This window comes from Notamacropus eugenii, chromosome 2 (assembly GCF_028372415.1).
Source record: "Notamacropus eugenii isolate mMacEug1 chromosome 2, mMacEug1.pri_v2, whole genome shotgun sequence".
NCBI lineage: Eukaryota > Metazoa > Chordata > Mammalia > Diprotodontia > Macropodidae > Notamacropus > Notamacropus eugenii.
In genome coordinates this window covers 221328015-221346292 of record NC_092873.1, presented here as the reverse complement: position 1 = coordinate 221346292, position 18278 = coordinate 221328015, and the positions used below count along the sequence as shown (strand labels likewise).

The following is an 18278-nucleotide window of genomic DNA, read 5'->3' as shown; positions in this document are numbered from 1 at the left end:
ACAAATATAGAAAGTTAATTTAATAAAAGCTTCAAAGGAAGTTAAAATAGACCAAATTAAGTTAGTAACATCTTTAAAAGGAACTGAAATGATTGTGTGACAGCCTGCTGCCCCAGTGACTGGATTCAGAATTGTACTTGAGAGGCAGAGAATCATCCTGGGTAGTTGAAGTTAGTGCCTTTTTGCACTGGTGGAGGCAGCTTCAATGCCAAGAGTTCTCCCACACTTAGGAGACTGAAAAAAGAAGAATTTGGCTTCTACCTACTTCATAGGGTGATTGTGTGGAAAGTTTGTGGTGAACCTTAAATCACTGTTTCATGTGAATGTTAAAGTAATCAAACTGCATCACCACTATTGAGAATCAAATGAGATAATTAATACACGTAAAGGGCAATTTGAAAACCTTAAAATGCTATGGAAACTTCAGCTATTATTATCAGGAACAGGAAACACACCTTGGATTTCACTAGTATGAGGAAATCCCACATAAAGAAAATGTCTGCCAATAAAAGTAGGCATCTTCTGTGCCATTAATGGTCTTAGAGAGTTGAGGCCAGCCTCATGTAAGGGGAGGCACAGGCACAGAAAAGCAGCGCTTCAAGGCTGAGGTTTTTTCAGGACAAGAAGGCACATGATTCGTCATATTATTATTAGAATTAGTGTGGATTTTTAATATATTTCCAAATAAGGATGAAAGCTTCCAAATATCTCAAAGGGGAAGTAAGCATTTATATTGACACTGTGTTCTAAACTGTACTGAGTGCTTTTTTTTAAACAAATATCTCATTTGATCCTTACAAAAACCCTGGGAGGTAGGTGCTGTTATTATCCACATTTTATAGTTCAAGAAACTGAGACAAACACATGACTTGCCCAAGATCACAGTGTGAGTAAGTGAAGTATCTTGAGGCTAAATTTAAACTCAGGTCTTCCTGGCTCCAAGTCCAGCACTTCATGCATTGCACCACCTAGCTAAAACTCACTATGTCATGTTGTTTTTAACAACAAATACTAGTGATTTTAGAACTAGAAAAAAAAACCAGATTTATCTAGTTCAGCTTCTTCATTTACAAATGAGGGAATCTAGAGTTAAGTGACTTATCCAAGGTCACACGGCCAGTACTAACCGCTGTATTTGAACCCAGGTCCTCTGACTTCACCTTTACTACAATAAAATGTCTCTCTAATAAATAAGCAGTTAACTATATTAAGTTTATTTGCCCAGGAAAAGACAGAAAATTTTATCCAAATGCTATTATGATAATGATGTAAATTATGATGCAAGGATCATATTGTTTTTGCCTCTTTTTAAAAAACAATTTTCTTTTCCTGGATAAAAGGAAGCATATAAAGTACCCCAGTGCCCTCTTCTTTAGTGTCTGTTGGCAAGTCCCAAGCTACAGTGGTGACAAAAGTTGTTGAAATCTTTCTCTTCCCTTGACCTCTCCTGTAGTAACCAGAATTCATTCATTCATCTTATAATAATATTTAGTCCTATAGAACTTGAGTTATCAGAATCACCAACTTAATAGCTTTTCTCAAGAGTTGTGAACCCCACCCCGTGTTAGTTATTCAAGCAACCTCCACACATTTATCTGTCAACATTGTAGGAAGGAATGTTTTATCTCATGCCAGGGAAAATTTTTACTCAGCTGCAAGCTAAAATAAATGGATCAAGAAGAGAGGTAAAACAAAACAGAATTGTATATTGAATTTCTGCTGTGGAAAAAAAAATTAGCCATTGGCAAAATTTGCATTTCAGGATTTTTTAAAAATTTCCCTTCTTAACAAGAAAGTCACTGCTATTACTTACAACACAAATCAGAAAACCTCTTTACTCTCTCTGAAATACAATCCAAATATTACTTTACTAAATAAGCATTTTATTACAGTTTTGAGGTACACAAAGAAGAAAACTCAAGCACTGTTATTATCTGCAGTTTGGATATACCAACTGCTGAAAAATATTCTGGATATTGCTTTGTAAATGTATGCTATGTATGTAATACTATACATGGACACACACTCACACATCTAAAATGTAAATATCAAGCCTGGCCTTTGTTTTATATGTATATGCATGTGTACATGTGTATATACATGTATAACAAACCCTGCCTTTGTTTCATGTATATGTATATGTGTGTATATATATGTATATGTACATGTATATTTGTATGTGTGTGTAATCTTACCTTCGTTCTGGGGGAATATAACATCTTGGCTCAGAAAAAATGGGAAATTAATAAAGCAAAGGCATTGCCTCTTATCACCATTTCTTTAAGAATTTAACCATTTTAAACAGTTGCCACAGTGAAACCAAATGACCCCAGAAATCACCTCAGCCAGCAAACAGTTGCTGTCATGTCTCAAAGAAACATAGCATCCAAAAGCAATATTATCTGGGTATATTTTAAAAATGGAAGTATGAAGTGAATGACAAAATATTTTGAATAGTATCATCTTATATGACAGCAAAAAGCTGGGGAAAATGAAAATGGATCTGCAGGAAGTTTGTGTTGAGATCTAGCCAAAACAGATCATTCTCTACTTAAGAATATAGATCCTTAAGGAGAGCTACTGTTCCTCTTTTTCTTCTGGTCTTTATGTTCCTAGATACCAGCATAGAATCTAGCACATAGTAGGTATTTATGAAATGCTTGTTGATTTCCTTAATTATACTGACCGTACATTTAAAGATAAATTTGAAAGTACTTCAAATATCGAGTACTTAATTGTAACACATTTGCCAACACTTCAATAGTAATCTGTTTCCATCATTGAAAAAAATAAAAATGGCAGTTAGGAAGATAAAGTTGGTGAGATTAGCTGGGCTTGACCAAATACATACAAAAGAATTCCATATGATTGTATACGTATATGATTTTAAAAAGCACTCAGAGATCAACTTTCAAGACATGTCAAAGACATTCCAAAAGACTAGAAAGTAATTATTGACTGTATCACCACCAAAAGATGACAACTACCAACTTATACAAGTTTTTTTTAATGTTTATGAGACTTGTCTATATATTTATCATGCATATTCTTGATTTTAAAAAAATAAGAAAAGGGAACAAAAAGACTTTGACAAACAATTTTTCTAGAACAAGTCATACGTAATCCCAATATTCATTGTATTCATTTTTTTATTACGAAAAAATCCTTTGGTCTGGTACAACAGAAAATACCTTATAGCCTCTTCTCCAAAAACATATCTCCTAAATATAAGATAATGAAAGATTCCTCAATAGAACATATTCATAGAGATAATTCTATACTGTTAATACGTGTCTAGGTCTAAAATGATGAAATGAACTTGCCCGAGATCACACAAGGAGCAAAGTAATAAGTTGAAGTCCAAATCCATTATTGTTTCCACTCTGCCAATTTTAATACTTTTCCTTTCTTTTGATAGCTCAAATTGAGTCAGTTTCAGAAGTTTAATATTTTTTCGCTGTTGTTTTAAATTTAATATACACACAAAATGGAAATATTTACATTTACAAATAGAAAAAAAGGATTACATGTAAACATGCAAATTTCTATTATATACAACTTACTTTTTTTGGAGGTATATAATGAATTTTGCATGTTACTTCAAAACTGTTGGACATTTGTAATTCTTGATGAGTTTCCTTCTGTTATCTTCTATGTATAAGACTGGGTTCAATTGAAAATTTAAATCTCAGTTGTAACCTTTAGATCAAATATAAGAAAAAATCTTTGGAATTGGAATGACACTGTGTAGGAATGATATTTCAATAGATTAAGGAATTTGGTCATGCCCCAAAGGTCATTTATAAATTATCAAGCTGATTTAGAACTGGTGTCATTCTAGAATTTGGAGTCATTCTAGAATTATTCCAGTGAAACCCTTGGATAGGAACAGCTACAGCTCAGGACATGAGAGGAAGGAGATGCCTCAGCTTAGGCTTTGGCCTACGTCTTCTCCCTGCTAGTTCTTTTATCCTTGGCTAGGATAGGCCCTTGCAAGCTTTGAAGAGTATGGGGAATGTTGGAGTATCTTGCAATTGGTGTCCTAGAGACATTTCCAGATTAGCTCCCAGCAATGTCTATACTGGTAGTCAAGGACCAACTAGATACAGTGTCATAGTTTTACAAGCATCTCAGTAAAGAAGCAACAGCTGCCCTAAGGAGAAATTCTTTAGCACCCTATGAATGGGAGAAAAGAACTGCCAGCAGCCAGGAGCTATTCCTCCTTTTGCCACATGTGCTAAGCTTGAGCCCACTTTCCGCTAGACTCTATACTGGTAGGATCATGGTGGGGGAAACAGGGATGTTTTGTGCCTCCTGTTTTTCCTATGACACCTTAGTAAATACTCCTTTCTAAAAGCTTGTTAAAACTGGCTGGCAAACACTATTCTCAACTGATCATTTGCATGGGGTAGAACAGGGAGGGGAGAAATAAACAGTGAGGGCTGAAAAAAATGGCATTAAAGAATTGCTCCCTACTCTTTGGGGCACCCTTAGGACTCTAAAGTAGAGATATAGCCTTTCTCCAGGACCCATTCTTCTTTGAGAATGGGCGTTGGGATCAAGATACACAAAATTTATATGAGCTACACATGAATTTTAAAAATATGCTTCAATAATCCTTTTTTGGTGTCTTTTCATTTTTTGGCAGCATTACTGCTACCTCTCTCTCAAATCCCTCCATTCCCCAAGAAAACAAAGAAAACCACAACCCGTGTAACACAGAAACATAGTTAAGTAAAATAAACTGACACATTCCCCATGTCCTGACATGTATTTGTCATTCTCCAGCTATATTGCTTTGTCAGGTATTGGGTAGAATGCTTCACCATCAGACATCGGGAGTCATCGTTAGCCATTGCATTGACTAGAGTTTTTAAGTCTTCCAGAGTTGTTTGTCTTTATAATGTTGCTCGTTGCTCTATCAGCTGTTCTGGTTCTGATCACTTCATTCAAATCTTTCCACTGTCATCATTTCTTATGATGCAATAATATTGTTTTTTTTTCAACCATTCCCCACCTGAAGGACACATCTTTACTTTCCAGTTTTTTACTCTAACAAAAAGAGGAGCTATAAATATTTTTTATACATATGGGTCTTTCCCCCCTTTCTTTGAAATCTTTGAGGTATAAGTTTAGAAATCCTATCACTGAGTCAGAGGAATATCTTAGGGACTCTGGGGGACTAGCTTCAGATTGCTTTCCAGAGTGCCAGACCAATTCACAGCTCTGCCAAGAGTGCATCCATGTGTGTGTGTCCTCCCACAAACCCCCCAAAATGAAAATTTTGCCAACTTTTCAAAACTACTGCATTAGATAGAGTAGACCAGTCTTGTCACTGGCAAGGAGATAGAAGTGATATTTAAAGTCATGTAGAGGACAAGGACTGTTCACTTTAATGAGATGATTTCTATGATTTGAACATATTTTGTAAATATTTCTGGAAGAAAACTAAGAGCAATTTAGCAATTAATATATTTGTAAATAAGTTTTTGATGGTTCTCAACATTTGTTGCTATGTTGAGAATGAAAAAGAAATGTTTTCCAATCTATACTTTTTTTTACTGTTTTATGAACAATATTTTAAATAAATTCAAATCAACTTCATTGATGGAGTAAAATCTATAAATCTTTATAGATTTAATCAGAATTTGTTTTTTGCCATAATAACTTTTTTTTACTATCAAGGCTACATTTAATTTAGTTTTTAAAATATATAACAAAAACAGTACTCTTTAAAAATAATACTATTTAACTGCAGTTTGGGAAAACTCAATCTGTTTTCAAGGATTAGAAATGTAATGATGAGCTAAAGACATTCAGTCAGATATTACAGAAGAATAATTTGCTGATATCTAATTGTGAACAGAAAAAATATAAAAAAAGGACATCAACACTAGGACAGCATTAATTACTCAAATAAGTAATATTAAAAAACACTGTTCTTAGCTATCAGAGATATTGTACATTTTGTGTGTACTCCAAAGACTTTAGCATTCTGTCAGCTTAAATGTTGTCTGTGAATTTTAAATAGTTGATTTTCATTAAATAGTTCATTCTACATAAGTTATATGCAGCATTTGTCATTTATTTTCCTCATACTCTTACTAGCAACTGTGGACTGCTTTGCTTTCTTAGGAAACTATATTCTGGAGTGTTAAGAAATAAATACTCATTGCTTTTTATGAAAAATTCTAATCAAGCTACACTAATTTGTTATAAGACTGTATGTCGTATATTATATGTTGATTTAGAATTAATGAGGCATTGAAAAACCGTTAGCCTCTAACCCAGAGATCTCCTTATGAGGCACTATATCACATGCACCAAAACATTCATAGCAGCATTTCTAGTATAAAATAAATGCACGTTGAGGAAGACTCAATAAGTTGTGGTACATGGATGGAATGTTACTATGCTGTGAAAACCGATAAATGTGATGGAAACATGGATGCCTGGGAAGACTTGTATGCACTGAGGCAAAGCAAAATGAACAGAACCAGGAAAGCGATACACAGGTTGGCTACAACAATGTAAACGTCAGGAGCAGACAACAACATAAATGAAGCTGAATGCTTGGGACTAAGAAGAGATTGGAGAATGCACCACTCTCCCTTTGCAGGTGCAGGTGTGGGCGCGGGCCTACGGTGTCATGTGTGGTTAATGTTTGGTCAGTTTGGCTGAATGTTTATGTTCTCTCTGTCTTATTCCTTATTAGGAGGGACGGTTTTTTGGGAGTGGAGAGAGACAGGCTATATTGGAAAACAGAGGTGAAGTAAAAATTTTAAAAAATCTCAGTACATAGTTTTTAAAAGAATGAGTCTTGTCCATCAACAAGCATTTATGTTCCAGGCTGGAGATACAGAGATAAAAGCAAAACATTCCCTGCCCTCTAGGAACTTACATTTACTTGGGAGATGGGGGTAGGATAGTTAAGTAGGAAGAGGAGCATATGAGGGAGAATACGTCCTCTAAGTGGGGGGAAGGGGTGCAGACAGTATTTGCAAAGGCACAAAATGTCATTGATGGGGCTCAATAAGGAAGTCAATTTGACTAGATTGTAGAGTGTGTAAAGGCAAGTCATGTATAGTATGCTTGACAGTGTAGGCTGGAGGCAGGCCCTGAAGGGCTTTAACTCTCATCTCTCAAAACTAATCCGCAGCCAAGTCTTGTGGATTTTTATCTTCATGACATCTCTCAAATAATCCCCTTTCTCTTCTCTGACACTGCTATCACCTTAGCATAGGCCTTTGTTACCTCATGCCTAGACTATTACAATAGCCTGCTGCTTGGTGTCCCTGCTTCAAGTCTGTCCCCACTCCAGTCCCTCCTTCACTCAGCTGTCACAGGGATCTTCCTAAAACAGGTCAAACCATGTCCGCCCCTCCCCCATTCATTAAACCCCAGTAACTCCCTGTGACCTCCAGGATCAAATATAAGGTCCTATGTCTGGCTTATAAAGCCTTTCATAACCTGACCCTCCTATATTTCCAGGCTTTTTCTAGCTTGCCCTTCTCCATATACCCTACAGTCCAATGGCTTTGGCTTCCCTGGCTTCTTTCCAGGGAAAGAATTCAATTCAAATCCTCCTTTCTTCATGAGGCCTTTCCTGGTTCCCATGCTAGTGCCTTCCTGAGGAGATTATATCTATGCATGTATGTAATGTGTGCATGTATGTATATATATGTGTACACATGCATGTATGCACACAGATTTTGTGTGTACATATTTACATAATAGAAGAACAGTATGTGTGTGTGTGTGTGTGTGTGTGTGTGTGTGTCCCTTGTAAGTCAATAGGTGTTTATATGTTGTTTCCCCCATTCATTAGAAAGTCCTGGAGAGCAGGGATTGTTTTCACCTTTCTTTGTATCTCCCCAGCACTTAGCACTGTGATTGATTAAGCACTATGTGATTGATTAAATATCTGTTTAGTTACTTGACTAAGCATGAATCAGAGGAATTTGCTTTTTACCTTAAGGGATATAGGGAGCCTTGGGATCTTTTGGAGCCGAGTCAATCAGTCAGCCAATCAGTATTTTTTAAGCACTTACTAAGTGCCAGACACTGTACTAATCACTGGGAGTTCAGAGAAAGCTAAAACTGGTCCCTGCCTTCAAGAAGCTTAATTTTAATGGGAGGCAACATGTAAATAACTGGATACCTACAAGATGTGTAGATATAGATAAATGGATGGGTGGATAGACAGACAGACAGACAGACAGAGACAGACAGACAGACAGACAGACAGACAGACAGACAGACAGACAGATAGATAGATAGATAGATAGATAGATAGATAGATAGATAGAAAGAAAATGGTTAGATGGATAGATGGAGTAGAGAGGAGAAGACAATAGCAACTAAGGGGGACTCCTCCCTTGAAGATAAGATTTGAGCTGAATCTAAGAGGCAGAGGTGAGAGGACAGAACCTTCTGGGCATAGAGTTCAGAGAACAACAGGCAGACTGCTGTTGCTGGATTGTAGTCTTCTTGGGGTTGGGATGGGGTAGGAGAATAAGAAGAGACAGAGCTTTAAATGCCAAACAGAGGACTTTATATTTTTTCATGGAGACAGTAGAGAGCTATTGAAGTTCATTGAGCATGGGTGTGATGTTGTCAGACCTACACTTCATGAAAATCATATTGACAGCCATGTGGAGGATGGATCAGAATAGGGAGAGACAAACAGGGAGACCAGACTGTTACAGTCCAGGGATGAGATGATGAGGCTGTGAACTACCTTCATGGCTGTCAGAGTACATGGCTGTGAGTGCAGAGGAGAGCTATGTAAGGCATGTGAAGATAAAAGAGATGGGGAAAAGAAGTGAACAAACGTTCACTAAATGCCTTGTATATGCCTGGCACTGTGCTATGTGATTTATAAATAAAGGCAATTGATTGGGTATGAGGGGTAGATGAGAATGAGGCAACCAGGATAATGCAGAGGCTGAGTCCCAATGCCTAGGAGGAGGATGGTAAGTAATAGAGTAGTTCATAAAATGAGATATTTTGTAGAAAAAAATAGATTCTGTTTTGGACATGTTGAGTGGAGAGTCTTGACATTGTCAGATGTATGCTTTAAAAATGTCATTTGAGCAGCTGTGATTGAAGACTGGGACAAGGAAGAAAAGTTATGGGGGCTTGAACTAAAGTGGTGACTGTGTGATGGGAGACAAATGTGAAAGATGTCATGAGGTATAATCAATACGACTGGCAACTAATTGGTTATAGAGAAATGAGGAAGAGTGCATATTCATAATTCATAACTTGGATGTGTGGAAGAATATTGGAACCCTTAACAAAACTAGCAAAGTTTTAATAGGAAAAGGGATAACAAGAGATGGTGATTTACATTTTGAATATGTTGAGTATCAGGTACTTTGGCACATCCAGTTGGAAATGTTCATTTGACACTTGATTGTATAGGACAAAAGCCCAAGAGAGAGATTGACTGGCTGACTAATTGAGTCTGCTCCAAAAGATCCCATGGCTCCCTATAGTCCTTATATAGATAAGGAACGCATCTACGTAGACATAATAATTGAATCCATGAGATTGTTCCGAGAGGTTGGAGAGCCAGAGGAGAAGAAGGTGCAGACAGAACATTGAGATATGGATAAGGATCCAGCAAAAAAGACTAAGAAGAAGGATACAAACAAACAGATAGGGAAAGAACCAGTGAAAAACAGTGTCACAAAAACCCAGAATGCAGAAAGAATCCAGGAGGAGAGGGTGGTCAGTAGGCAGTGATATCGGATGCTGCAGAGAGGTCAAGAAAGATAGAAACTTAGAAAAGGCCATTGAGTTTTGCCAGGGGAAGAGAGAGAGAGAGAGAGAGAGAGAGAGAGAGAGAGAGAGAGAGAGAGAGAGAGAAGGGAGGATGAATAATTTCTAGTATAATTTGAGATCTGATGTAATGTTAACTTCTCCTTCACCCCTCATAATTTCTTTTCATATTTGTAAGGTCACATGTTCTTCCATATAAATGTTAACTTATCCAATCTTATGAAGCTTCTTTTTGATGTTTCAATGACATTACCTTAAATCTGCAGATTAAGTTGAATAATAGTGTCAGCTTTTGTAGGCTGAGTTTGACCTGGCCATCTAGACTTCATGAAATATACAGCACATCACTAATGCATCCAAATAAGAATTAGGGAAATAGTTATAAAATATTCAGGCCTACATGGAGACTAAAAAATTTTCTGATTGCTTAATTCCTAAGTTAAAGAACAAATTGTAGAAATAATAACATCATAAAAGCTATTGAATATATAAATAGGATACATTGAAATTTATAACAAAGTAGCCACAATACTAATCTATGAAACTAAAGGAAGAAAGTGAGAAAAGGATGAAATAGTTATTCCCAGATTGTAAATTGATTTCTTCCATTTGCTAATGCACTGTACACAGGCTTAGGTTTTGCTAAATATTTTAAAATGTTTATCAAAAGAAAAATCTTGCCTAAAATGTACTATCTACCACTTTACAAAGAGAATGATAAATTGAAATGTTTTTAATCAAACAGTACAATGTTAAGAGATCACTTCAAATCTGTAAACATTTAGTAATATTTAGTAAACATTTAGAAATATTTACCATTTAAATTCAGTTAATACACTATACAGCATCCCTAGAGTTATTCAAGTAGATTTGTGACCTACTCCTTTGGCCACACACCTGAAAATTGATTTTATTTATAAAGAGTGTTTCAAGTTGGAGAACTGTTTCCTTGTTTTTAACCGCATAGGAGTGAACATATCATAGCTGATAGACATTCTTTTTTCAAAAGAGGTATATTCTCTCCTCATTCAGGAAGCTCGTGGGTTTTCAGCATACAAATGTTGGCCTCATTATCTTCCTTCTTTTTACCTTACTGCTAGATTTTTTTTCTTCTTTTTCATCTTTTGCAGATGTCAAAGGTTCTCAGCAAGTCCCAGGATCTTAAATTGTCTGACACACATTTAGATTCACCTGCAATACAGTAAGTGCCAGATCCTCCTAAGCTAGTTCTGCATTTGTTCAACAATTGTCTTTTTAAAATTATGATTTCTTAGTTTCTGGGATTTTTCAAAATAAGACATTAAAAATAAATTACATTTAAGGTAATTTATTTGTGGACAAATTTAATGATATTTCACCTAAAATAAGTTAGTTGTCCTATGAAGATAGGTGTATTATGTCAAATTATGAAATGATCTCCTTTGCCTTCCTAATACTGAGCTTATCCCTTCCCTTACACACTCTGCAATGATTCTGCACACATCCCTGATTATTCTGGGTTATTCTCTTCCCATTCCCAGTGACTCCCAAAACAATGCCTTCCCCTGTCTTCGAGGCTATTGTCCAGATCTGACCAACTCACCCCAACTCCAAAACTGGCAGTGATTCCCCACTGCCTCTGTGATAGAAATGCAAGTTCTGTAGCTTGGCATTTAAAGCACTAGGCCATTGGTTCCAGCCTACCTTTCTAGCTTTATTTAATTTCCTGTCCTCCACAGCTGAAGGTGTTCTCTCCTCAAATAGAGCTAGAGCATTTTGTTTGGATTTCTCTTTGGTCTCTCTTATTCCCCATTTTTTTTTCTTCCATCCCTCAGTAAAAAACTAGAAGGGTGGGGTTTTTTTTTAATTCTATCAAGTTAATTACCTTACCTGTAGTAGGCACTCAATAATCATGAATGTTGTGATAGTACAGTATTATAGAATGGAATAGTATAGAGAATTCATGTGCCAGTCGGTGTTAGTAGAGCTAGTTTTCTCATTGGTAGTTCCCTATACCAGTGAAATCAGGGAGAGAATGAGGAGGGAAGAGGAAGACAGAGAGGTCGGGAAAGAGCAAAGGAGAGAGGAAGGAGCTCTAATACAAAATAATATTTGAGATATTATAACAGGTAGGATACAGGTAGGTGATCTTTTGAATCCATCAGTTCCCATTGAGTAATATGTGATGATGATGATATCATGGTAAAGCCCTGCCTTGATGGAGGTAACCAGAGGCTCCTGATGGCTGTGCCTGTGGAGCACCAGCCTCTGGAAGGTCTTACTAGTCTTGAGCTTTGTCCTCATGTGACAAGCCCAGCTAAGTTTGAAGAGACTCCTCACCGGGTTTGCAGAAGGTTGATGAGTTTTCGGCCATAGCGATTCAGAAAGCTCATGTCCTGAGAAAGCAGGTCTGCTTTGCCTCAGTGTAGGGAATACGTGCACTGATGGGATCACTGATCACTTTCAGTTTTGTAAAGGGCATAATACCCCTCTAAGTCAGGCAGTACAAGTCTTATTATCCCTATTGTGTGGGTGTGTGGGGTGTTCAGGACTAGCACCTCTGCTGTGAGGATTTGCCAAGCACTTTTCAGGGCTGCTTCTCCAACTTTAGCTGAGAAGTTAAGTCGCCCAAGGTGACATAGCCATTATGTATCAGAGGAGGATATGACTGGTCACCCTGGCTCCTGAACCAGTTCTCCATCCACTGCATCATGCTAACTCTCATATTCATATAACTTAAAGATATCCAGCCCGAATCTCTCTCCTGAACTCCAGTCCCATACTATCTACTGCTTCCTACATTGCTACCCAGACATCCAAAACTGAGCTTATAGTCCTTAAAAACTTGTCCTTCTTGAAAAGTTGACTGTTCCTTTTTAAGAGTCCCATAGCCCTTCTAAAGACTAAAGTTCATAAGCTTGGGCTCATCCTTCCCCCTCAATCCCTATATACAGTCAGTTACTAATTCTTACCTATTCTGCCTCCAGAAAATGTCTCACACCAGTTTCCTTCTCTCTTCTCATATAACCTCCTTCTAGTCACCTAGATTCATGATCTTGGTGTCATCTCTGACTCTTCCCCCCTTTTCCCCTCAGATTTACAGTCAGTTTCCAAGCCTTTTCCATTCTACCTCTACGAAGTGTCTCACATCTATTCTCTTCTATCTATATAGTCTCCAACTAAATTCAGTCCCTCATCAACTTTCTCATAGATGATTCCAGTCATTTCCTAATTGGTCTTCCTCCAGTCTCCCAACTCCAATCACATCCTCCAGATAGCTGTCAAATTGATTGACCTAAAATACAGATCTGATGAGATGAAGATCTACTACTCCCAGATCCTCAGTAGTTTTGAGTTATGTTAAAATAAAATTCAAAATTCTTAGCCTTACTTATATTTGTACACCTGATATCCCCCAGTAAGCTCTTTGGAGTCAAGGACTATATGATTTTTGACTTCATATCTTCCCAATACCTAGCACAGTGTCTTGCACATAGTAGGCACTTAATAAATGTTTGTTGACTTTAATTGAATTATGGTGTCCCAGAGAAGTCAAGCGACTTGCCTTGGTTTCCAGTAAGTTTCGGAGCCAGGATTTAAACTTGGGTCCTATAATGTCAAATCTAATCCTCTTTATACAGCCTTATATCCTTATAACAATTCAGTAAAACTTCAGCTGCTTTGAACACTTAGGGAATGAGCCAATCTGAGTAGCTGAGAGTTTACCTGTCTAAGCATCAGAACTTGACCTTAACAATTTCAAATAGAAAACTTTGCAGAATGTGTTACCTACCTCCCTAAGAGCTTAAAACTTGTTATTCATTACACAAACCTAAAAAAAAAAAAAAAAAAAAAAAGCCTGTATGATAATACAGTGATGCCTTTAGGATCTGTTCATGTGTATAAGCCTGTTCACCCATACACTCAATTGCCCCATATTGTTATGCTTTTTGAGTTCTCATGTCTACTTTTCTAATCATTTCTTTTTATATGCAATTAAATGGAAATACATAATGATATGGTCAAAATAAAATCACAAAGTCCCTGCATTGTTGCAGTAAGGGGAAAAATCAAATTCTTTATTGAAAACTTTCCAGAATATTTATAACATATTTTCTGTTTAACATAGTTGACACTTATTCTGAAGTTCTTATATGAGTATTATAGAAGACCTCTTGGGGAGTTTTCATGTGTTTTCCCTTGTATTGTTAATAAATACATAAATGCAAGATCCTCTTTCTAACTCACAAAATTTTACAGGTTTCCTTCAATTTTTGTATGTTCTTCAGTTCAATGTATACTCTTCAATTTTAATCATTTTCAGATTCCATTTTGCACTTGACTTAAAATAATTTGAAAAATTGCAAAAGTTTTCTTAGCACAGACTATCCAGCCACTAGCAAAATAATAATAACAATTAAATTCCATAGGCTGTTCAAGTTGGAAAAGACCTTGGAGATCCTCTAGTCCACATTTCCCATGTTAGAGATGAAAAAACGGAGTCCTAGAGAGACCATGACCTAAGCTCAGTGAAATTGATGCCGTCAGCCTTGAAAAGACTTTGGATAGTGAGTTTATGTGAGGACTTTAAAAGTCCTTAGCTACAGCTGATGGAAAGGTAGTCCTCAAAATAAGACAGTTGCAAATATTTCTTAAATTTTGAGTAAAATAGCTGTTTAAAAAATCATTTATGTCTTTCAGCAGGAAAAAGAACGCTTCTGAATGTTAAGTTAGGAGGATAGGACTGCACATACCTATGAATGAGATATTTTACCATTCCAGGAAACATAGCATATATGACAATTTTGTTTAGTAAGTAAGGGCATGTCATGACTGGGAAATAGGGAGAAGAGTTTCCATAAGCCACAGAAAGACCAAATAATAATCATGTCTTCTATTGAAAAACTGCTCTGTGCTTAGAACTGACTTCTAGGAGGCGAAAGGAGCACAGCAACATGGAATCCAACTCAAACTTATAACCTCCTTTGGGAGAGAAGATGAACACACATTGAATGATTAGCAAGCAAAAATGGTGGGGTTAGACTGGATCAGCCCCAGATCTTTGATATTGATTACTGGTTGCATATGGTCAAGTCACTGAATCTCTGGGAGATTTCATTCGAACAGATGAAAGATCATAGAAAAAGCATTTAATGGGTTCCAGAGAGTGTCAAAGTCCCTACTATGCCATCTTTGTTTCAGTTTTCACAGTTTTCTTTATAAAAAATGAAATATGATAATTATGTATGTAGAGGGTGAATAAACTGTGTTTCTCAAAAGACGGTATCATTATTGTTAATCTCCTCAAGGGCAGGAATTATTTGATTGTTACCCAGTGTCCTACACCTTTCATTTTTCCATCATGTCCAACTCTTTATGACCCCATTTGGGGTTTTCTTGGCAAAGATATTGGAGTGGTTTGCCGTTTCCTTCTCCAGCTCATTTTACAGATGAAGAAACTGAGGCAAACAGGGTTAAGTGGCTTGCCCAGGGTCACACAGCTAGTAAGTGTCTGAGGCCAGATATGAATGCAGGAAGATGGGCCCTTCTAACTACACTCCCAGCACTGTCCACTGTGCCACCTAGCTGTCCCAGCGTCCTACACATAGTAGTAGGCACTTTATAAGCATTTGTTGAATTGAATCATTGTCATCATCATGTATTAAGTTCAGCACCCTGGGGAGTCGTAGTATTATAAGGAATGTAGAAAATAGTCATAACACTTAGCTAGCATATAGTACTTCATTTACAGATAACTTTACATATATTTGATTAATCTGATTATTCCAGTGATTCCATGAGGTAAGTGTTATTCTTATCCACATTTTACAGAGAGTAAAATTCAGCCTGGGAGAGATTAAATAATGACTTGCCCAGAGTCACAGAGGTAGAAGTGAGTGAGAATTTGCACTCAGGTCTTCTGACTCCAAGTCCAGTCATCTGTCTACTGTATCACTGAGCCAAGAAAATATATCCTCAAGGAGCTTTATCTAAGGAGAAAGGATATACATTTTTAAAATAATGATAACTTCAAAAATAAAAACAAACTCTAAGAAGAAAAGAAAATAGAATATGTCAAAAATCAGGATAGTATTGTTTCTGACTTTTTTTTTTTTTTTACTATTGTTCCTTCATTGCGATTATAACTGCCCACATTACTTCCCTACTTGGAATTCAAAGCCACCTCATGACCCTCAGATAATTTTCCCAATTGGCTGAGTTATTTTCGGGCAGGGGTTCTTAACCTTTCTTGAGTCATAGACCACTTTGTCAGATGGATGAAACCTGTGAACTGTTTCTCAGAATTGTTTTTAAATGCAAAAAATAAAATGTCAGATTACAAAGGAAAATAATTATATTGAAATACAAGTATCAGAACTTATTTTTTAAGTTCACAGACCAGATTGAAAATTCTTGCTTAAGCTGCAACAATTCTGAAATACTCCCTCACGCCTATCAGATTGGCTAACATGACCAAAAAGGAAAATGATAGATGCTGGAGGATATGTGGAAAAACAGAGACACTAATGCCTTTTTGGTGGAGTCGTGAACTGGTCCAGCCATTCTAGAGAATAATTTGGAACTATGTGCAAATAGCTATAAAACTGTGCATACTCTTTGACTCAGCCATGCCACTACTAGGTCTTTACCCTACAGAGAGCAAAAGAAAGTGGGAAAGGACCTATTTGTACAAAAATATTTATAGCAGCTTTTTTTGTGGTGGTAAAGAATTGGACATTGAGGGGATGTCCATCAATTGGGGAATGACTGAACAAGATCCACCATATGGTTATTATGGAATATTATTGTGCTTATAAGAAATAATGACAGGATAGTTTCAGAAAAACCTGGGAAGTTTTATGTGAACTGATACAACAGTGAACCGGAACATTGTACACAGCTGCAGCAGTATTGTAATAATCAACTGTGAAAGACTTAGCTACTCCGGTCAAGAAATGATCTAAGACAAATTTGTAAATGAAATATTTAATAAAGTGAGAGAAATATTTAATAAATATTTAATATTTAATAATATTTAATAAAATAAATTAAAAAATTTAAAATAAAAGAACCAGAGGAAAGACTAGAAAAGAATTAGCACAATAGCTTTTTGTAAGAGAAGTGAGTTAGAGTTGGAAGGTCTGGGTTCAAATCCTGCTCCACTATTTACTGCCTATGTGACCTTTTAAGCAAGTCATTCTCTGGGTCTCCTGTTTCCCATTTGTAAAACTGGAGCATGAGCTGGGTGATGATTAGAGATCATTTTAATTAAGTTCTATGACCCTTTGCCTGAATAGCTGTCAGAGTGGTGACATTGGTTCCTGTTGGCTCTGCTAAGAGCTCTGAGCAAGTTTTGAATGGGCCAGACAGAGAAGTGATTTACATTGATACAGTTCTTTAAGGTTCACAATACCCTTTTTCCACAAAACATGCATAAGAGCTCAAGTTTGCTTATACCCTTAGACTTTCTTCATGCTCTGCATTCATAGTTTACATTTCAGCAACATTTTGAGGTCTACAAAACATTTTTCTCACAGCAGTCTTCTGAGATACATGTTTAATTAAAATTATTAGATTGGCCTAAATTGAATACCATAGCCCTCATTTTACAGTTTAGGAAATGGGCCCAGAGAGGTTAAGTTCTTCTGTCCACCAAGCAGAGCCTCAAACCCAGGGCTTTTGCCATTGAGCTTTTCTTGCTGTCTTTCTTAGAAGCAGTGACATGAATTTGCAGGCACTGCTCTTGGCCTGGTAGCCGATGGCAGAGTAAATGCACTTATTTCAGAACCCAAGACAGTGACCACACTGAACCTACAGGGGTGTCAGCTGGGTCACTTGTTTAACCAGTTTGGTCATCTGCTGCTATCTAGAGCAACAATAATGAGGGCTATTCTCACTTAGAAGTGAAAGCATTGCCTTAAGTTGGTGATATTTCCTTGTTGATTGCTTGACTGTCTATTAGTAGCTTTTATAAGCACTTACTTGATGCTGCTTTCCACCTTAATTTCATCAATAATTCCATTTGTTTATTTTTAGGAGAGTGATCACTTTTTTTATTACAGAGCTTGGCATGTTTCAGTAATTTTTACTGAAATGCCTTAATTTTTAGAATATCAAGAAGATACTAAGCTTGACCATAGGCATGCATAGATCTTGGTCAAGATAAGTTGTCATGACCCTTCCACTGATGGAAAATTCTTCTAATTTGAGTAGATACAACCCATTTCAGTCCGATAAGCATTTAATAGGACCCAGGACTATCAGACTGTGCTTTCTGGAGAGGAAGGGAAAGGGACTGAAAGAAATGTCCAATCCAGGACATGCCAGCAACAGTAGCCCACAATCTATAGGTGACTATGAGTTTGTCCTAACAAAGGCTTTTTTTCCTGACTGAGACTTAGAATGCATCCTTTCTGTCCCTTCTTTTGTATTTCCTCTCATTAAACTGTCTGCCCCTTTTCTGTCTCTATGTAACATTCCCCATGAATCATCCTGTCTGACACCCATGCCCA

General features: G+C 36.8%; 1 protein-coding gene across 10 annotated transcripts in view; it reads left to right on the top strand.

The window, feature by feature from the left end:
• Positions 1 to 18278, top strand: part of AHI1 (Abelson helper integration site 1) — a 279355-nt gene that overhangs the window by 224804 nt on the left and 36273 nt on the right. For 6 of the 10 annotated variants that reach the window (XM_072643419.1, XM_072643415.1, XM_072643414.1 and 3 more), the window contains one exon: positions 10917 to 10987. The exons of 2 other annotated variants lie outside the window; for them this stretch is intronic. In XM_072643419.1, coding sequence (XP_072499520.1) covers positions 10917 to 10951 — 35 coding nt within the window. In that variant the 3' untranslated portion in view covers positions 10952 to 10987. Of the gene's footprint in view, positions 1 to 10916; positions 10994 to 18278 lie in introns of those variants that run through there. 2 more of the 10 variants (XR_011974556.1, XR_011974555.1) reach the window with 1 other exon arrangement.